This window comes from Mobula birostris, chromosome 32 (assembly GCF_030028105.1).
Source record: "Mobula birostris isolate sMobBir1 chromosome 32, sMobBir1.hap1, whole genome shotgun sequence".
Taxonomy (NCBI): Eukaryota; Metazoa; Chordata; class Chondrichthyes; order Myliobatiformes; family Myliobatidae; genus Mobula; species Mobula birostris.
This window is the reverse complement of record NC_092401.1, coordinates 6492128-6514620: the sequence shown is the minus strand read 5'-3', so window position 1 is coordinate 6514620 and position 22493 is coordinate 6492128. Positions and strand designations below refer to the sequence as shown.

Here is a 22493-nt window from a genome sequence, read left to right as displayed (position 1 = left end):
GATTTACCTACGCTGCCTAGATTAGAGAACATGTCTTATGAGGAAAGGTTGAGCGAGCTAGGGCTTTTCCCTTTGGATTGAAGGAAGATGAGAGATGACTTGACAGAGGTATTGACACAGTGGACAGCCAACACCTTTTTCCCAGGGTGGAAATGTTTTTTTTAATACTTTGTTTTCAAAATTTTCAAAAAAGAACAATGAAATCAACAAGAACATACCAGCTCAGACATGATTAAAAATGAAATAATAAAAAAAAGGACATAACATTAGAGGGATGCCTATCGTACAAAGTGGTCAAAAATACTAAACATTAAATCTCAATTGAAGGCCGTGAGAAATCAGCTGGGGGGAAATTGCTCATCCGCCCCCGGCCTCATCCAGGTAGGCAAGGAATGAGATAGCCGAAAATCTTTTAATTGAATTGGTTCTCAAGAACCGAAGTTTCTCCGTCTTTATGACTGAGATCATATCAGCCATCCATCTCCGAAAGGAAGGGGAAGAAGGTGATTTCTATTCCCTCAAGATAAGTCTTTTGGCGACAATCATCCCCAGCATCAGAGACTAGGAAACAAATAGTAGATTGCGAGCAGCCAAATACTGTGTAGCGAGACCAGCTTCCAAGGGGAAGGATCTTTATAGGCCTTTGAGTACCAGGAAATGGTTAATACAAGAGAATGTAATTTTAAGGTGATTGGAGAAAAGTGTCTGGGTGGTGGTCAAAAGTAGGATTTTTTTTTTATCCAGAGCAACACACACAAAATGCTGGAGGGGTTAGCAGGTCAGGCAGCATCTGTGGGGGAAAAAAAAGTTGCTGCCTGGCCTGCTGAGTTCCTGCAGCATTTTGTGTGTGTGTGTTGTTCGGATTTCCAGCATCTGCAGACTTTCTCGGTGATGGGTGCATGGAGCACACAGCCAGGGATGGTGGAAGAGGCAGATACATTAGGGATGCTTAAAAATCTCTGAGATAGGCACATGGATGAAAGGAAAATGGAGGGCTATGTGGGAGGGAAGCATTGGGTAGGTTAAAAGTTTGACACAACATCGTGTGGCCTGAAGGGCCAGTACTGTGCAGCACCAATCTACGTTCTAAATCAGGGTAGAACGTCCAGTGATCGGTGGGGTCCTGGGAAGTGTTGTAGAACAGAGGGACCCAGGAGTGAAATTAAATTGGTCCCTGAAAGGGGTGTATATGTAGTCAGATGGGTGAAAAAATAGTGTTTGGCACACTTGTCTTCTAATTTATACCCCACCAAACTTATTCTGCTTTCCCCTCCAGCCTGAGGAAGGGCCTCGGCTTTTGTGTTTGCTGCCCAAGATTGACAGCATGTGTAGAATCTCTTGTATTTATTTATGCCCAGCTAATTAAGATTGGAAGTGCAAAATCGTACAAACCGACTGGCGCAGGGTATTTATGGGTGCAAAACTAAACAGCACAGGAAGGGAACTAGAACTGCGTCAATTCCAAAGGTACATCTTAGTTCTGCAATTCCCTCTCTTTTTGCGAATCTCCCTCCGGCAATTTCATATTACCATCCAGCCTTGTACCTGTGAACCTCAGTGATCAGATTTAGACTGGGGACATTCTGATTGAACAGTCGGAACGTCAATCATGATTACGTCACACAGAAGCCCCGCTTCCCATTGAAGTTACGGGACGTCGATCGGCCCTACGCCGATCTCTCACTCTGTGGTCGCAATGTCAATCACGCTCGACGTCAGAGGAGGCGTTGCCCCCGGGGCGACGGGGCTTTCGTGCCAGGGATTGGCTGGCGGGTCACTGTCAATCAAGCGGTAAACGGCGTGCCCGCCTCCTCTGTTGGCGGTGTTGAGGCGGGAGCATTGGGAGCCATTGCTGGCGGTGGCCGGGCCTCTGATCGCTCAACGAGGGTCCGATCTGCCCCCGGGACAGTGCGAGGACGGGGAGGGAGGCGTCCGTGAAATAAAAAAAACATACAGACGTGCACCAGAGAGGCCGAGGCCTGTAAACTCAGTTTGGCGGAGGAAAGAGAGAGACGGCATTGCCGATGGCGGATTTCGCGGCGGCTACGGCAGCGCCTCCGCACGCAGTGGGTACCGGCGCGGCCGGGCCCGGGGCGGCTGGAGCCACCTTCAAAAAGCCGGACGCCTTCGCCGATGCTGTGCAACGGGCCCGGCAGGTCTGTCCGAGGGGAATGGCGGGGCTGCGCGACGGGTAATGAGGTACCGAGAGAGGGCTCCATGCGCGGGAGAACAAAAATCGAGGTGCGGCGTGAGGGCCGGGGATGGCCAGGCCGTACCGAGGGAGCCTCTTCCCCTTCCCCTGAACCCCACCGGCACTCGGGTGAACGTGGGAGAGCGAGCCCCTTGTCATTGAATGGGACGTCGAGCGGGAATTTTACTTCGCTTGCGGGCGGCAGGCCATGCGCCCATTGTTGGCTGGGCCACCAGACAGCCACACTGCCGGATATTGGGGTACCTAAATAAGAATCTCCACTCTCCCCCCTCCCTCTTCCCGCTCCTTCATGTTTCCCCCTCCCTCCCATCCCATGCCATCCTACCACCCCCTCCTTCCTCCCCCCCTTTCCCATCCCACCTCCGAGGTTCTGAAAGTGAAACGCACATCGCACGCTTCGTCCTTCAGCACTAGAGGTAGTTCCACTGGTTAAAATTAGATTTCTTTCTCTCCTGAAAATCATGTGTGAATTTTTGCACTTCCATAATTTGCAGTCCACTTTAGAGGGAACGTAACTGAAACGATTTTGCTTGGGCGTATTTGCATAGAAAATGCGCTTTGCTTCAGTTCACTTTGTATATAATATCAAAAATGCTTAGGCATTGAATTCCAGAATTTGAACAATTCGCACTATGCCTTCAGCTACTGAGGTTCTAAGCTGTGGAACTCCTTTCCCAAACTGAGTTTTGTCATTATTCTTAAATCTCTTGGTCGCTTGCTCTGAAGTTTCCCTGTGTGGTACTGCTGGTTCGACTTTGTTAGAATAAGCACTTGTGAAATGTCTAGGCTGATTTTGGCGCACTGAAGGGACCATTCAAACCAGGTAGCGTCTGAAGGTAGATGAAGGAGAGGGTTCATATAGATCTGGTAATTTGTACTCTTGTTGATCACTGTTCTTCTTTCTTAGTCACTCCTTGGATTCTGCCTGACCAGTTCAATGTTTCTGCTATTTTATTTCCAATTTCCACCATGTTTAGGACTTTGCAAATAAAAAGTTGGCTTTGGAGTTAGAATGTCAATGGAAGGAGAGTTTGTGTTTTTGATCCTGAGCCAATCTTAGTTTATGCTAAAATATTAATTCTGTTGAGTTCTATCTGACATCAACTTTTCAGTTTTAAGGTGCAGTAGTTTATTCAGCATTTTCAGTTTTACTTCACATTTCCAATGTCCAGTGCCATTTAAATTTGGCTTTTCACTCCTTTGGGGAAATTGAAAATCTTTGTGATGATATCGAGTGGCAGTGATTCTGGTTTGAAGGCCTCATTTCTGTTTGAATGGAAGCGTATTCTTACTTGACTCAGCCAATTCTTTAGGGATTGGGATGGATAGCCTCTTTAGATTAACCACAATTTTATTTTGTTTATTTTTACTTCAGGTGTTTTTTTTAAAATTAGCTTTGGAACAAAAACTGGTTCAAGCAAGTGGTTTTAAATGCTAGATAAAACTTCCTCCTATCCTACCCTTAGAATAAATTTCTGTATGTTTTATTGAGGTAAGTATTTGTGAAGTCACAAATCATCATAAGAATTATAAAATATATTTTATGGGAAGGACAATTGTAGTGTTAGGCACTTCAACGCAGAAATAGGCCCTTTGGCCCATCTAGTCAGCTGAACTATTCTGCTTAGCCTCATCAATCTGTACCTAGACTAAAGCACCCCCCCCCATACTCCCATCCATGTACGTAGCCAGACTTCTGTCAGAAGTTTCATTTGCACTTGCATCTGCCACTTCCACTGGCAGCTCCTTCCACATTCTCACCACCCTCTGAGTGAAGAAGTTCCCTCTCACGTTCCCCTTAAACATTTCACCTTTCACCTTTCACCCATGACCTCTAGTTCTTGTCTCGCCCAACCTCAGTGGAAAAAGCCTGTTTGTGTTTACCCTATCTATACCCCTCATAATTTTGTAGACTTCTATCAAATCTCCCCTCATTCTCCTATGCTCCAGGGAATAAAAACCTAACCTATTCAACTTTTCCCGATGACTCAGCCCTGGCAACTTCCTTGTAAGTTTTCTCTGTTCTTTTTTCAATCCTATACTATATTTTTCCTGTAGGCGGGAAGTAAGAAACAAGTCTTTTTACTTAACATTTTGGACTTCTTCAATATGTTATCGCACACTTTTGTTTGAAACTAATTTTTGAGTGTCCTGACGCAGTCTAAGGTTAATGTTCAGCTCTGGGTACACATGGCCTGGTGCTGATAAGGCACTTGGTGAAATAAGATTTTGGGATAGGTGTATGCGGGATTTAAGCTCAAACAGCAGCATAAAGTTTACTTTAAATCCTATCGTTAATACATGAAACATGTAAGAGTTGGGGGGGGGCGAGGGAAGCTTAAGAATTCAGATCTTCATCTGCTGAAGATCCCTGGTGACCAATATTTTAACACAGATTGCTAAAACTGTAGAGCACCCTAATGTTTGTCCAAACTTGGCTTGTATCCAGAGAAATACCTTGAAATGTATTGTATTAGGCTGAAGTACTGCCTTTACCGGGGCTCGTGATGATTATACTCTACTATGCTGGCAAACAAGTATGATGTTATCTATGCAGAAGAAGAATTCTGATCCGAGATGAGTGAATGGGTCTGTATTTACTTGGTAGGAAAGAGAGATTGTCAAGGTGGTTCATGTCAGTTCTTTTCATGTGACAAGAGAGTGTAAGAAGCTTTAAAGAAAAGTGGCCTTTGACTGGAAAGTTAACAGTGATTGATGTGCATCTGGAAATTGTACAATGTTTTGAGAATCAATTTTTAATAGTAAGTAGAAAGAAGTAACTTGCAAAGGTAATGAGAAAGCAAGTATAATTTCTTTTGTATTCTTTTCAGTTGTGACTAATAAGATTTAGTTATGCTCCCCACCCCCATTTTCTGTAGTTTCTCTGAACGAGATGACAAGCTGGTGCCCTGTCAGGCAATCTTGGAACTGTATGTGCTTTGATGCCAACATTAAGATACTTGCAGTTGGATTTGACAATGTTTGCGATATGTAATAGAATAAAGGTTGTGTGTTTGGAATGGCGATCCAAACTGAGTGAAAATCCATACACACTGGGATGATGTTAGCTGCTAAAAGTATTTGTAGTTCATTGACATTCAGTAAAAAACTCTTTTGCCTTTAGTTGTTCTGCTTAAATGTGTCTCCATAACTACAGCACTGTGGTTGATTCCTGACAGTTCTGCAAAATGATCCCAGCCAGCCAACTTAATTTCCCCACGAACATAGATTGATTAAGCGCAGTAAAGATTAGAAGTGCTCAACGTGTTAGGCAGTATCTGGGGAAACAACTGTTTCAGGTTGACAACACATTCTCAGTTCTAATCAAGAAACTTCTGATCTTAAATGTTTTTATTGTAATCTTTTTCCTTTCACCTACTCTCTTTGAACTGCTAAATGTTTTCAGCATTGTAGTTCAGCTTTCCAGCAGAGGGTTTAAAAAATTTTTTTTGGGTACGGTGGATTGACAGTGACATCTACATTGACTTTCATCCTACCCATATTACCTGAAAGAGAAAACAGTTAACATGGAGTCATGACATGTAATTGTTTAATATTAATATATAACCACCTACAGTGCTTCACAGGGGTGTCATCAAACACAAGTGAAGATTCTGGAAGACTGGATATAACTGTGTGTGATAAGAACCAAGGAGATTATAATTCAAAGCACATTTGTTATCAAAGTATGTTTACTGTATACAACCCTGAGATTTGTCTTCTCCACAGACAGCCATGAAACAAAAAAACATGGAAAATGTTAAAAGAAAAAACAGCAACAACCCCTCCCACGCGCAAAAAACAGATCGAACAAGCGGCAACAAGAAAGAATGAGTGAAAACACAGAATATAAAACACAAAATTGAAGAGTCCATATTCAGTTCAGCTCAGTGTTTGCTATCTACAGGCCACCAGTCCTCAAACCACGTCAACTAAGCCCTCCTCAGCACCTTTCTCCAACAGCATCAAGGAGAGAGATCCATTTGAGCACAGGGGCCTTCCTTCAGGAGCAGCAAGCGCGAGGGAGTGAGAGACTCGCGCAGACATGTTCCCCCGGCAGCAGCGACCAAGAAGCTGGTAGATGGTGCTGAGCGCTCGCTCACCTTTCTCTATTCACCTCAGTGTTTTCAATCTTCCTTAGTGAGAAATGGAGTCGGTTATGGTCTCTGAGCTTCTTGGCCTGGAGGCCGCTCACCTGGAACCTTTTTGGAGACAACAAAGTGCCAGGTTGTTCAATCGGCCTGTAAACACACCATCAAACTGTAGATCACAGGCTTCAGTTTGGTACCAGAAAATGAAGCAGCAAAAGAAGTAAAATGAACAGTTTCGTGGACCACTTGGAGGATGTTGCACATGGAAGCGTTGTTCGTTGGCACCATCTTCATCCTGATTTCTTGAGAGGTGGGAGGAGGAAGGCATTGGGATAGAATTCACAATAGCTTTGTTACATTTACGTAAATATTTCACCCAATAATTTTATTCCTGACTTTTTGTCGTGTGATACCTTCCGTATTACTGGTGCAAAATGCATCCACATTTTTTGTCTTGAGCTTTGGAGGCTGTTTATAGAGTAGCTTTAACAAGTGTGATCTTCGCTGGCTTCCTGTTCTGGGAGTGAATCCACTTGGCTGTAAGCAGACGTGAAGTAATGCATTGAATATGCTTTGCAGCCAGTTGCCAGAGCTATAGATGCCTTTGCACTTTGTTATTTAATAAAAAAGTGTGGTATTAGCACTTAAGTAGGGAATTAAGATGCTAAAATGAGAAAGTTGTGTATGTTGACAATTTCACACCAAGGACTCTGCTCAGTATGAACTCTCCTTTTTCAGAAATGTAAGCAATATTTTTTTTTCACTCTTTGGAGAATTGACTGTAAGACTCTGTTTGACTCTATTCCCTGACTAAAAACAAGGAAAAGTATCACAGTCCCACTTGAAAATTTCTTGTGAAGAATCGTTGAAACAATGCAGATGCTGGGATAAAGAGTGTTGAAAATGTTCAGTAGATTAGTCTAAAGCTCCGGATGCAGTTAATATTTTATGGATGATGTTTCATCCAAATAGGGAAAGTTAAATATATTTTAAAATATATATTAAATATATTATATGTATATAATAGAGGACAAAGGGAGCATTGGTGAGGATAACTGGCACAGAAGGTGGGGGTGATGGTGGAATATTGTGGAAATTTATTCGTAACAACTCAGATGCTGGTACTCTGAAATTAAAGCAAATAATGCTAATAACTTGGAGGTCAGGCAGTGACTGAAGGAAAAAAATGTTAACATATCCTTTCTTCTGAACTCTAGATTTTTTTTTGAATTTCAAAATATACTTTATTCAAAAATTTATACACGATAAACCATTCAACGGCTCTCAATCCTTTACATATGTTTCCCTTATGGTCCCTAGATATCCGTACTTTGGCCACCCACGTGGCAATCCGTTGCTTCACCTTCCCACACCATTGTTGGGTATACTCCCCGCCACCCGACCCCTCCCACTCCTGCGGGAGAAGAACCCTAAATTGTAGTCCTTCCCCACCGGGCCCTTGCGATGGCTGCAGCAAATTTCAGCGTGTCCCTCAGCACGTACTCCTGCAGCCGAGAATGTGCCAATTGGCAGCATTCTCCCACGGACATCTCTGTGTGCTGGAAGATCATCAAGTTTCAGGCCAACCAAAGAGCATCTTTCACCGAGTTGATGGTCTGCCAGCAGCACCAGATGTTGGTCTCCATGTGCGTCCCTGGGAACGGCCCGTATATCAGAGAGTCCTCTGTTACGCAGCTGCTGGGGATGAAACATGACACTAGCCCATCTATCCTCCTCCACACCTTCTCTGCGAACTCACAGTGTGCAAAGAGGTGGGTCACAGACGACTCCTCACTGCAATCCTCCCGTGGGCAGCCGGGTGTGGAGGCGACGTTCCGGGCGTACAGGAGGGATCTGACTGCGAGGGCCCCTCTCACCGCCAGCCAGGCGAGGTCTTGGTGCCTGTTGGTGAGATCTGGAGATGAGGCATTTTGCCAGATGAACTGGACGGTCTGCTCAGGGAACCACCCCACTGTGTCCATCATGTCCTTCTTCTGCAGTGCCTGCAGGACATTACGTGCCGACCACTGCCTGATGGCCCTGTGGTCAAAGGCGTTCTCCTGGCAGAACTTTCCTGCGAAGGACAGGTATGGCAGCAACGACCAACTGACTGGGGCATTGCGCAGGAGTGGGGCCGGACCCGTCCTTCGTAGCCAGGGTGACAGGTAGAACCTGGGCACATAGTGGTACTTGGTGCCCACATATCTGGGTTCTACACACAGCCCGATGCAGTCACACACAAAGCTGGCCATCAGGGTGTGGGCAACATTGGGGACGTTCTTGCCCCCATTGTCCAGGGACGGTCTGTCTAACCCGCTCCATCTGTCAATTAAAAGATGCCAGGAAGTAGAAGGGTGTTGCACAAAATCTCCTTGTTTGTTTTTTTTCTCAATACAGTTGAGACCACATCACAATAATTAGAAGAATTGCGAGTGTGTCATGTCTTCACCTGTAGGACTGTTTAGGTCCTTGCATGGTGGGAAAAGGCAAAAAGCAGCAATTGCATCTTGGTCAACTGTGTGAGAAGGAGAGTGGAGTTGTGGAGAAAAGTCGTTGCAATGCAAGAAGAGGAAATGTGCTGGATGTTGGGATTATGGTGTAGGTGGCAGAAATGAGAGGAACATCCTGTGAATAGAGACTGCAGGACTTTAGTTAAGAGGCGTCCTGTACTTGAGTTGTGTGGGAGGCAAATGGGAGAGGACAAAGAATGGGAAAGGAATGAATGTAGTTGGGAGTCTTAGATAAAGGACATGTTAGAAAAAGTTCAAAGAAGGGCACTTAAGCGGGAATACTCATCATTGTTAGTTTTGAGGCCCAACGTGATTGATTAGAAGTGGTGATACTTTGTTAAATCCTGTAACAAATCCTGGCTATCTCTTGGAAAAGATGACAAGCATAAAAGATTGGTGCTAGTTGAGATGGAACTTTACTTGTTCTTGACTTTTTTTTTTCCAACTTTTTTTTGGGATCTGGCTATCACTGGAAAGGCCAGCATTGTTTGGTTGTGAGCTGCCACCTTGAACTGCTGCAGTGCCCTAGTGCAAGTATTTGCAGCGTTTCAGGGAAGGATGTGCTGGGATTTGGACCCAGTAATGTCGAAGACCAGGCGGTATACTTCCAAATCAAGGTGCGTGTTTGCGGTCTAACCTGCAGGGGACGTTCATGTGTGCTCGCTGCCGTTGTCAAACCCAGTGGTAGAGGCTGCAGGCTGGTGAGATGCTGTTGGCTTTGTTCAGATGAACAAGTGCAGTAGGTGATGTATGTGTTGCAGCCACTATACACCATTGTTGATGGTACACAAAAGGATTGCAATGGTAGTTTGATGGCATTGAGCTATTTAGGTTGAGTCTGAACATCCAGGTAAGTGGAGATCATTCCACTGTGTTCCTGACCTGTGCCTTTGTAGTTGGTGAAAAGACTGGGTTATCAGGAGTGAGTCATTTGCTAGAGGTTACCCAGCTTTGATTTTCCATTAGGTTCAATAGGTACATTTAATGTCTAGAGAAATGTATACCATATACATCCTGAAATTCTTTTTCTTCGCAAACATCACGAAAACAGAGTGCCCCAAAGAATGAATGACAGCTAAACGTTCGAACCCCAACAGCCTCCACCCCCACCAGCAAAAAAAGCATTGGCGCCCTTCACCGAGCATTATAACTGATGTTTGTTGGTCGTGAGAAATTGTAGTGTTAATGTCAATGAATATTAAGAGCAAGTGACTGGGCTCAGTTGGATGCGATCATTGCGCTCTTCCTTGAAACACATTAGCAGCCAGTTAACAGCATGTGATAATGAAGCTCAGAGGCACAATTGTATATTTTATTTTTACACCTTTTGATCTGAAGCATTAGTATATTGTTCCTTAGATTCTTGGAATAGATGTCTTTGTTTGTCCAGAACATTTTTTGTATTGTTATCAATTAAAAATAGTTTAAAGATTAGCTTTATTTGTTACATATACATCGAAACGCACAGTGAAATGCATTGTTTGTGTCAATGCCCAACACAGTCCAAGGTAGTGTTAGGGGCTGCCCACAAGTGTCATCGTACCTCCGGCACTAGCATAGAATGTCCACAACTTACTTACCCTAACCCATACATCTTTTGAATGTGGGCAGAAACCCATGCGGTAACGGGGAGAATGTACGATATACTTAGTGCCAGGAATTGAACCTCAGTCGCTGGCTCTGTAAACACTATGCTACGTGAGTCTTCTCTAAAATGTCCACCACTCACTGAAATATAGAAGTCTGGCACCAAGGTTGATGCTGCTTAGAGCTTATGATTCTGCTTACCTACTGAGCTGAGCTGAGCTTGGTCCTCAAATGACCCATCATGGGGATGATCCAACAGGCTTTACTTTAAGTTGATACTGCTAAATTTTTGGTTTGGATATGTACTTATACCAGTTAATCATAATTATTCACAAACATTGTTTGTGTTGAGGACTCACTTGTCACCCAAGAGTGATACCTGGAGTGGTTCTCTTTGCAGAATGTTTCAAAAGTACATGAGAACTGTAGGTTGAGGATTCAAAGTTCAATGTAAATTTTATTATCGAAGAAACATGTATGTCACCACAAACAAACCTGAGGTTCATTTTCTGTGGGCATACTCAGAAAATCTTTAGTATAGGAACTATAACAGGATCAATGAAAGATCAACCAGAGTGCAGAGGACAAACTGCATATGCATGTATAAATAAATAGCAATAAATAACAACAATGGGATGAAGAGTGCTTAAAGTGGGATCATTGGTTGTAGGAACATTTTAGTAGTAGTAGGACAAGTGAGTGTAATTATCCTCTTTTATTCAAGAGCCTGATGGTTGAGGGGTAGTAATTGTTCTTGAACCTGGTGGTGTGAGTCCAGATGCTCTTGTACCTTCTACCTGATGGCAGTGGTGAGAACAGAGCATGAAGTGGGTGGTGGGGATCTCTGATGATGGATGCTGCTTTCCTATGACAGGGTTTCATGTACAGTGCTTATAAAAAGTATTCACACACCCCCTTACCCCTGCCAGTCAATATACACTCCTCTACCCATCTATAGATGTTTATCAAAGTTTTAGATAATCTTTGCAGATTCCTAAGGAAGTAGAGGCACTGTCATGCTTTCTTTGTAATTACACTTGCGTGCTGGGTCCAGGACAGGTCCTCTGAAATAACAACACCCAGGAATTTAAAGTTGCTAAACCTTTCCACCTCTGATCAAATTGATCCATGCCTAGTCATAAAAATAAGGAAAGAGTTGGGGGGGTGGGGTGCAGGGCAAGTGGTCTGTAGTCTTGTCATTTGGAAGTTATTTTACCCTCATCATATGGAGAAGTCCTGGATTTTCAGAAACAGGACCAGAATAAGATGTGTGTCTTCAACAGCTTAACTTCCCCACTGTGCTTTCAGTCGGAGAGAGCAATAACCAGATTGGGGAATGGACATGAAGCCATGTTGTTAGAGTTCGAGGTGATCTGACAATGAAAGTAAGGTACTGAGGTTACTGGAATTCTGAAAATGTTTGAAATACACAGGTGATTCTGCAGATGCTGGAAACCCAGGGCTATGTGCGTACAGTTCAGGTATCATCTATATAAAGGAACATTTTAAATTTCAGATTGATAACTGATAGTTTGGCTATTTTGGAAACGTGGTGAAATTGAGTGAAGTGCATAAGATGCTGAAATAAATGAAGTTGTCTAGGAGAACCAAAAGTGGAAGAGGCTGTTGAGTCACAGATGAGATGGGAGAGTTAGGAATGTTCTGTATTTAGAATCATAGTGCACAGAACTGCACCCTTGGCTTACCATGGTGACTGAGTATCTGTCGTTTCTGGTTGCATTTACCTGCACTTGTCCAGTAGCTTAATACATTTTGTGAGAATGCCTGCCTCAATGTTCAAATTTTTTTAAAAATTTCAGACAACCAGAAGGTATTCCTACTAAGCTGCTTACTCCTTATAAACTTATTTGATCTGGACTTTGACATGTTTGCTGGGGTAAAGTTTCTTGTAGACCACCATATCTGCCTTTTGTAATTCTTGAAGATGATTGCACAAGAAGATGGGTTGTTAGTGCTGTGTGTAAATGAAGATTCAAACTTAGTGGACTCAAATGCCAGGTTGAATTAGATTAGAGTTCATGGTTCATTTCCTTAAAGGATGGGAATTGAGGTATTTGGGGTAGAAAATAGAGCAAATAAGTAAGTAGGTGGTGAGAATGCATTTTAAGGTTGTGTGGTATTTTCTCAATGTGTTTGTGTTTTCATAATTTTGTACCTTCACTGAGATAAAGATGGGTTAAAAACCTGTTTTCCTTGTATGTGCAGAACTGTGCAAAAGTCACATGTTTAAAACATTTTGTAAAGCAAAGGTGCTTTTCAAAAATAATGCAAGGAAAAGTTTCTAAATATCAAAAAAATTACTATAAAAAGTAGTAAACAGTTTTAAAAAAAAACAATATTTGGTGTAACCACCGTTCGTCTTTAAAACTGCATCAATACTCTTAAGTACAATGTCGTGCGGTTTTTTTAATAAGAAAGTCGGTTGGTAGGTCGTTCTAAGCATTTTGGAGAACTTGCCACATCTCTTCTGCAGACTTTGGCTGTCTTGCTTACTTCTGTCTCACCAGGTAATCCCAGACAGCCTTGTTGAATCGGAGATCAGGGCTCTGTGGAGGCCGTACCATCTGTTGCAGAGCTCCTTGTTCTTTTCGCTGAAGATAGTTCTTTACAAACCTTGGCCGTGTGTTTATACAGGTTTTCCCCGCTATCTGAAGGTAGAGCTTTCCTATGAAACGGTTCGTAAGCCAGAATGTTGTAAAGTGAATAAGCAATTACCATTTATTAATATGGGAAAAATTTTTGAGCGTTCCCAGACCCAAAAAATAACCTACAAAATCATGCCAAATAACACATAAAACCTAAAATAACAGTAACATATAGTAAAAGCAGGAATGATATGATAAATACACAGCCTACATAAAGTAAAAATACTTTTCTGCAGCACTGTCTAGCGCTGTGAAAATCTTACGGCAGAAACACTCTCTCCAGTAACCTTTAAGCTATGAAGCCTCCAAATCAAACCAAGTAATACATAAAAATACATAGCCTATATAAAGTAGAAATAATGTATGAACAGTGTAGTTTCACTTACCAGAATCGGGAAGACTCCAATAAATTGCAGTTTCGTCACAGTTAAACACTTGCTTATACGAATAACCACCTTCTGTAATTATTTTCTTCAGTTCTGCTGGGAAGTTTTCGGCAGCTTCAGTACCAGCCGAAGCACTCTCTCTGGTAAACGTTAAACTATGAAGCTGCCTTCGCCTCTGAAACGGTTCAAACTGCCCATGATTACCTTTAAGTTCCACTTTCGTAACACTTTCATCACCATCGTCCAGTGCTTTCTGTTTCAGCTTATTAAAAAGACTGACTGATTTCTCCTTAAGTATAAGAAAACTTAACGGAACACCACGCTTTGTACACCCATCAATCCACTCAAGCAATAGGCTTTCCATTTTATCCATTATTGGATGCCAACTAAGAGAGACCACTTTGCTACGAGCAGAACCAATAGTAACATCGGCAGCTTTCAAAATTCTCTCTGCGTATAAATAGTGCGAATGGTGGACATAGGCAAGTTCAACGCATGGACAGTGTCCTTACTTCATTCACCACAATTGAAACGCTTAATTATGTCTAGTTTTACACTGTGTAACACCCTTACGAGCTCTTTTAGGCTTTTCCGATATCTTAGAACTCATCTTGCTAACAGATGCACAAAATAAATCGAGATAAAGCACGTGTTTAAGCAATGGCGGCTAGAATGCACATATGGGGAAGGAGCTTGGCTGTTCGGGCAGGCGCTGCCTTTTTTCGTAACAGTGAAAACACCTGTTAGCGAAAACAGGTAACTAATGTAGGTCTTTTGTAACAGTGAGGTGTCGTAAAGCGAACGTTCGGAAAACGGGGGCTACCTGTAGTCATGTCCTGCTGGAGAATGAAGTTGGGGCCAATCAGCCACCTCTCCGGCATTGTGTGATGGGTGTGAGTTTGCTTGTACTTCTCAGCGTTGAGGATTCCGTTAATTCTGAGCAGATTACTAAATTCTTTTGCAGAAATGCAGTCCCAAACCTGCAGTGATCCTCCAGCTCTTCTGTGGGCAAAGTGCCTCCTGTTTGAGCCAAAATTTATAGAAACATATAAAATTATCAAAGGGAGAGATAAGATAGAGGCAGGAACTGGTAGTTGAGACTAGAACTAGGGGACGTGGCCTGAAGATTCGGGGGAGTAGCTTTAGAATGGAGATGGGGGAGACTGCTTTTCCCAGAGGATGGTGAATCTGGAATTCTCTGCCCAATGAAGGCTACCTCAGTAAATATATTTAAAGTCGAGGTAGGGGAATTAAGGGTTATGGGAAAAGGCAGATAGGTGGAGATGAGTCCATGGCCAGATCAGCCATGAATATTGAATGGCGGGGTGGGCTCAATGGGCCAGATGGCCTATTCCAGCTCGTTCTTATGTTCTTGTGTAAATTTCAAATTTTGACTATTCAGTTCAGAGCGCTTGCTGCTGTTGTTCAGCACCTCAGTCCTTGTGTTTTTGTGTGTAGGTGAGTCTCTTGGCTTTGTTTCTGCTTGGAAGGATTGGGTTTTGGTAGCAACTCTTCCGCAAAGACCACTTCTGACAAGACTTCTCTGGACAATAGAAGGGGGTACTTGGTTTCCAGCGGTTTCTGTGAGTTTAGAGATGGTAGCAGTTAAGGACTTCCAATTTAGAAGGGATGTCAGTTCGATGTTGTCTGTCTTCTGCTGCACTCAGTTTCCATGGCTGACCACTGTGTTTGTACTCCTCAACCTTGCCCATTTCTTTATGCTTCTTCAGAAGAGCTTGGACAGCACATCTAGAAACTTCTGTCTGCCGTGGAATTTCTGTTTGGGAAAGACCTGGCTGATGTAGGGTGACCACCTTGTGTCTTGTTGCTATGCTCACTCTTGCCATGGTGTAAGAATTAATGATTTGTAGGTTTAACTGTTACATCTGCCTCACCTGCACTTTTTAGTTCGGTGTCCTTCACCTAGTTTGATTACTTCTGTACCTGTTTTTGTTTCAATTAATCAGTTGAGTTCATTCAACTCATTATGTCCTTGATCATTAGCGTCCCGTTTTGTTATCATGCACTGGGCTATATGCAGTACCTACAAACTAATCAAGTTGTTATTTGAAAAATGGTCTCAATGTTATTTTCTTTAATGAAATATGAAGAGTTCTCTGTAATGTCTAATTGTTTTTTGGAAAAAGAATGTTTGGAAATCTAAAATTTGTTCTTTTCTACTGGTACACTAATGCAGAAGATAAAAAATAAACTATTAAAGTAAAATTTATATTAAAAATCTAAGGTGCCTCAGACATGCACAGTACTGTAATGAGTTGGTTATTCTTCTTGAAATTGACCAAACTTCTATCCAGATTGGTACTAGACTGGTAACATGGAAACCTTTGATATTCTGTTCAAATTACTTTGTGGGAGATCAGTCCTGAATGGCTTAAATCTTTTTTTTTTACTGCTGATGTGTTGGTGTCTGTCCTTACTGAGGTGTTATCTGTTGAGCCATGTTTTGGTTATTGATTATGCTTGGTAGGTATCCAGGTGAGATGCTGGCTGTGTTAGTTATTGATCTGGTATCATATGACAGTCACTAATTAAAGTGCAAGCAGCCTTTATATTTGTGTGAGGCTGCAGTGTGAGTGTTCAGTCTCTTGTGGTGTCTGGACAGCTTCAGCAGATACTCCTGCACGTTCATTTCTAGCAGTTGATACCAACCTGAGAGGTAAATCTTGACTTTTTTTTTCCTTTGACTTCTCTTGTTTGGTTCTGGACTCAAGTCTGCAGCAGGAGGATGATTGAATTTGTTACAAACCTGTTAGACTCGGTTGCTGACTAGATAATTTTGACTGCTTTATAATCTACCAGCTCACCGTCAATTCTGTGGAGACACAAGAGATTGCAGATGCTGGAGGACTCAGTGCATCTGGTAGTATCTAGGGAGGATAATTGACAGTCTGTTTTGGGTCAAGACCCTTTATTTCACAAGTCCAGCTTCACTACTTTGGTCACCATATTTTTCTTCAGTATATTATAGAATGCCAAAAGAACAGTACATCACAGTACAAGGCCTTTGGCCCACTTAGTTTTTCTGACCTTTTAACCTATTCCAACATCAATCTGGTCTTTATTTCCCACATAGCGTCCATTGTTCTTTCATCAGTATATCAAGGAGTTTCTTAAATGTATCTACCACCACCACTGCCCAGACAGTGCATTCCATGCACTTGCCACTGTCTGTGGTGGGGAACAAAAACACCTACCCCTGACATCCCCAATATCATTAAAGTTGTGTCCTTTCATATCAGCCATTGTCTACTCTGTCTAAGCCCCTTGTACAGATCTGTTAAGTTTCTTCTCATTCTTCTTTGCTTTAAAGAGTGCTAAACCTTTTCTCATAAGACATTCTCTAATCCAGCAGCATCCTAGTAAATCTCCGCTACACCCTCTCGAAAGCTTCCGCATCTTTCCAATAAAGAGATGATAAGAACTGAACGCAATATTCCCAAGTCTGGTCTAATCAGAGTTTTATAGAGCTGTAACATTGCCTTGGAGGCCTTTGAACTCAGTCCCTTACCTTCAAGTTCGATCTTCCAAGGTGTATCACTTTACACTCTTCTGGATTGAACTCTATCTGCCACTTCTCAGCCCAGCTCTGCATCTTGTCAATGTCCTGTTGTATCCTATGGCAGCACTCTATACTATCCACACCAACACTGACCTTTGTGTCATCTGCAGACTTGCTAACCCACTTTTCCACTTCCTTTAGTAAGTTATTTATAAAAATCACAAAGAGCGGTGGTCCCAGAACAGATCCCTGCGGAATGCCGCTCGTATCTGACTTCTCTGTCTTCTGTGGGCAGGCCAATTCTAAATCCATGCAGCCAAGTTTCCCTGGATCCTTATATTTTGCATTGGATTATGTACTTTGGAAACGGAAAACACCTTTGCTTCTCTTCCAGAGGCTGAAGCTGATGAATAATTGCAGCTCCTGTCACTGTCACCTCCCAGCTTCTGGTGCTATTTTCACTCTTCCTCCATCTGTCTATCACCCTTCCTCACTCACCTATTACTTGTTAATTCTTACTCCATCCCTGCTCTACACATCCTTTTGATAACTAATGTTGAGTCCAGATGAAGCATCCCCCCCCGCCCCACGTGCGCCTCCAGCATTTTAAGCTACACACACAAAATGCTGGAGGAACTCAGCAGGCCAGGCAGCTTCTGTGGTAAAGAGTTAACAGTCGACATTTTGGGCCAAGACCCTCCTTCAGGACTTGGAAGGAAGAAGTGTAGCTTCTTGTCTGATTCTCATTTTCATGCCGGCTGCAGGTTTGAAAAGTGGTAGAAAACCCTCGCATACTTGTCTCCCTCAGTCATTTGTTTCTTATGTACTGTGTCATATGACATGGCCGATCACGGTCTTTCCATGACCATGATTGTTCGTGGTAAATTTTTCTACAGAAGTGGTTTGCCATTGCCACCTTCTAAACAGTGTCTGAACAGCTGACCCCAACCATTATCAATACTCTTCAGAGATTATCTGCCTGGCGCCAGTGATCGCATAACCAGGACTTGCGATATGCACCAGCTGCTCATAAGACCATCCACCACCTTCTCTCATGGCTTCACATAACCCTAATCGGGAGGCTAAGTAGGTGCTACACCTTGTCCAAGGGTGAACTACAAGCTAGCAGAGGGAAGGAGCATCTTGCACCTCCTTTAGTGAAGATGTATCTCCACCCTGCTGTCCCTTACACTGTGTTGATATTCACTGTCTGTATTATGTTTAGTATGTGTTTTGACTTGTCCCTTAGGAATGTTCTGTGCTGCCTTTCTTTGAGGTTTTGTGAAAATCTTGTAGAATGGTTGCTGTTTGCTCATGGGCAGCACCATTGCATTAATATTCACAACTTCAGGAAGTGAGAATAGGTTGCTTTGATGTTATTTTATTTAGAGATACAGCACGGTAATAGGCCCTTTCGACCCAACAAGCCTGCACTGCCCATTTGCACCCATGTGACCAACTAACCTACTAATCTCTATGTCTTTGGAATGCGGGAGAGTTCCGTAGCACCCAGAGGAAACTCGCACGATTGTGGGGAGAACATACAAACCCTTTACAAGCAGCGGTGGGACTTGAACCCCGTTCACTGGTGCTGTAAGTGCTGTGCTAACCACTATGCTAATATGACTCCTCCCATCTGGAGCCTGTCGGCTTGTGCTTAGCAACATGTTAAAGACCTATAGTTTTGAAGGCAGATATTATAGTTGCCATATAAATGTTATGCCTAAGTGAATAACTACTTAGGTGTTAGGAAGGTGCTGTTATATATCTGAGAGTCTGATGCAAGTTCACAGTGTATAGGCAACATTGCTAGTCAGGATTTTCTGAGACTGTGCCACTCAGTTTCTTCTGATTCTGGTTAGAAACTGTGAACCTGAGGTAAGAAGTGAGTTTTATCCATGCGGAACTACCTGAATGGAGAATACTATTCCTCGTTTCCAACTGTTTTGAACTTGAAGTGTATGATACTTAATCATGAATGACTGACTGTGCCTTTTAATGACCATGCAGATAGCTGCTAAAATTGGAGGTGACACTGCCACAACAGTAAACCACAGCACGCCAGAATTTGGATTTGTTGGTCAAAAGAGGCAACTGGAAGATGGAGGTAAGACTTCCACTTGACACAGTCATCTCCAATCTATGATATAGTTTTTCAGGTACACTGTTTACAGCTCAAGCTGCTTATTTCTGTAAAACTTCTACTCTGGTTGTCAGTTGATCTGTTCTGGGCACAGGATGAATTAATTTAGTTGAACCTTTCACGGAGATGGAGGGAGATGGTGAATGGATTGGGGGTTAGAGTATAACATTGGTTAATATTGATGTAAAATAATATAATTGTTATGGTGCTGATTGCAGCTGTTGTGACAGATGGAGACAGTCAGAAAATGTAGCCCTGGAGAGTTGAGCTTTGCTGTGGATCACTGTTGTTCACTTGATTTGTACTCACCGTATCAAAGGAACAATATTCTTTAATGAAAATGGAGATGGTAATGTCAGCTTGTTACCAAGACTTCAAAGTGGCCGCATCTAAACTTGTGGAGGTTGACCAAGCTGATGGCAGTTTTCCCGCTGAAATGAAAGTGCCTAGGAGCCAGAATAGAGCTAAAATTAGAAGCATGAGATCAAGAATAGAGTTGTTTTGCAACCAAGAGTGATGGCATAAATCTCAGGAGGGACATTGAAGCAGGTGTTTAAACATGTTTAGATTACAATTGAGTTCTGTCTAGAAAAGCAGGAGATGGTAGAGATGTTAGAAAAAGAGCACATTTGGGCTAATGCTCTTGTCCCATGGCTGGAAATTCTTGCTTCACAGTCCGGTTTAACTGTTGAATAATTAAGATTTGGTGAGCTTTCAGCTGTTTTTATTGAGTTATACATGTGTTTTAAATGTCGTTACAGCCTTTTGTCATGCAGGCCATAATAAATGGACCTGACATTTTCTTTTATGTTGCCGTAAAATCTGTGTGATGGGGAAAGGTATTGGGGTTGAACCCCTGATTTGCCTTGGATGCCAGATGGACAAGTCAAGACCCTTCATTTTCATGCCAATTTGTAATGCAAGCTACTCCCTAGAGTGGAGTAATAAATGCAAACACTGTTTTCTCTGTGTTATAATGCCAGAGTTTAAATGATGAGAATGTGAGGGTGAACCATTTCATCTGCACAGAAGCAGAGAACAGATTTGGTAACCAGTGTACTAAACTCCACTGACCATGCTATTTACCTAGACAGTTGGCAGTTTTGTTTTGACCTTGAAATTCAATTTTATTGCCACTTTCTCAAGAAATCTGAGGGTGGTGGGTGGAGGGCTAGATGAAAGGCCGTGGCAATATTTCAATATAGTGCCTAAGATTGACCTGTCTACAGACAGCGCAGATTAGACCAGGTTTTGTGTTTGTATTGTAGTTTTTTCCCTAATCCACATTAAAGGTCAGGATTGGGTGTACTGTTGCCATCAATTGCAATGGAAATGCAAAGTGCATTTGTTAATTAAGAGTTCTTTACAAATGAAAAGAATGTGAACATCCTGTTACAGTTTTGTTTTGTGACTGATACATGTTCAATTAGTTGCTTCGCCAGTATGTGTTCAATTTATCATCTGAATTTAACTTAGTAATAGACTTTACGCAGATTAGAGGAAGAGCACCTGATATTTTGCCATTTCCCTTCATTCACCTATCAGCACCAACACTTGCTGTACACCCTTCCCCAGCCCTTTTGTAGTGGCTTCTCCCCTCTTTCCAGCTGTGATGAAGGGTCTTGATCTGAAACTTCAACTGTTCATTTACCTTGCACAGATGCTGCCTGTCCTGTTGAGTTCTTCCAGAAGTTTGTCTGTTGCCCTTGATTTCCAGCATCTGCAGACTTTTTGTCTTTCATTATCCTGTCAGATTAGATTCTGGACGAATTGTTTTACCTTGAATTGACTTGACATGCTCACATGTAGAAATGTTTTCCAAATTTAAACCAAATATATAAATACTGTGTTTTAGCTGTTTGCAATTCTCTTGCATTTTCTAAACGTTTAAAAAGACATAGTAGGCACAAAGTTCAACAAAACCATTTCTTGTTAAATGCTTAACATTCCTTTGTTTAAGGGATTCCATTTGTTGCTGAGTATATCTAATCTTAATTTCAAGTCATGCATTGCTCTGATTTATATTTTTTTTGCCAAATTTCTCTCATCATTTGCAATTCATGTCTGTCTTGTCTCCTGCCTGTGTAGTAGCTGGCATCACATTGGGTTTTGGGTTTCTGCTCCATTCTTGCTGTGTTTCTCAGCTAAATGATCCTGCTGCAGCATGGGGCATGGCCAGTATACGTGCAGTTCAAAGGTCAAAAGTAAATTTGTTATCAAAGTACATAATACCATTTTCTTGTGGCTGTTCCCTGTAGAGCGAAGAAATATAACTACACACAAAGACTGACAAACAACCAATGTATGAAAGAAAATTACAAATACAAATAATAATTATTCAAAGATTCAAAGAATGTATAAGTTATTGAAATTTGTCGGCTTATAAGCAAGAAACTCGAATAACTCAGTTAAAAAATATTTATTAAAAAAAAGGCTAAATAAAAACCTAAGAAAAAGAAACCAAAAATCACTGTTTAGAGAAAGAGAGAGGAAAAAAAACATCACAGATAAGACGATCCAACAATCCATAATAACCATATGAATATACTCAGAATAAACAAGCAAGAACAACTTAATAGATATGGCCATTCCAAACACACATAACTGAATTAAAAGAGGAAATGGAACATGAACAGTATATACATTGTCCTAAAAGTAATGTCTACCACTGATATCATCCCAAAGTCACTACACAATAGCATTAAACAATTAGGCATACACAGAAATATATGTATGTATGTATCCATCCAGAAAGCTACAATACTAAAGATCACTAGAATAGTCCTGTAGTTCCTTGCAATTGAGAAATGAATGTTCTTAGCTTTGCTCGCATCGCAGGTTTTACCAGTTTGAGCCAAGGAAAATAATAAATAACATTGAGAACGTGAATTGTAGAGTCCTTGGAAGTGAGTCCATAGGTTGTGGAACCAGTTCATTGTTAAGGTGAGTGAAGTTATCACTTGCTGGTTCAGGAGCCTGACGGTTGAAGAGTAATAGCTGTTCCTGAACTGCTCCCAAACCATCTCCTGTATGTTATGATTGTACTTCCATTTCTCACATTAGTAACAAAAAGCTCAGGTTACGAAAACTTTGTATATTGTTTTCAGTTTCTTTAACAACCTAATATATATCAGTAACCCAGATGTTGGTCTGATGCTTGGCCATCTTTTCCATATCTAGCCAGAAATCCATCAAACTTGATTTGTGTGTAACTTGAGATTGAAGGATCTTTTGTTTGTAGCTGAAATTGAGTAGCTCTGTTGCAGTGGATCAAAAATCCAGCGCCTTGTCTTTCTGCTGTTAGGTTGCAGTCAACAAATGTAGCATCATTCCTTTATCACCTGTGTAATGCTGCTAGATTTGTAAACTAACTCCCAG

General features: G+C 42.0%; 1 protein-coding gene across 2 annotated transcripts in view; it reads left to right on the top strand.

Annotated features, from left to right (window-relative positions):
* The first annotated feature begins 1794 nt into the window (after nt 1–1794).
* The window catches only part of LOC140191240 (far upstream element-binding protein 2-like), a 55301-nt gene continuing 34602 nt past the window's right edge, over nt 1795–22493 (top strand). For both annotated transcript variants that reach the window (XM_072248446.1, XM_072248447.1), the window contains exons 1-2: nt 1795–2156; nt 18983–19079. In XM_072248446.1, the coding sequence (XP_072104547.1) occupies nt 2025–2156; nt 18983–19079 (229 nt within the window). In that variant the 5' untranslated portion in view covers nt 1795–2024. The remainder of the gene's footprint in view (nt 2157–18982; nt 19080–22493) is intronic.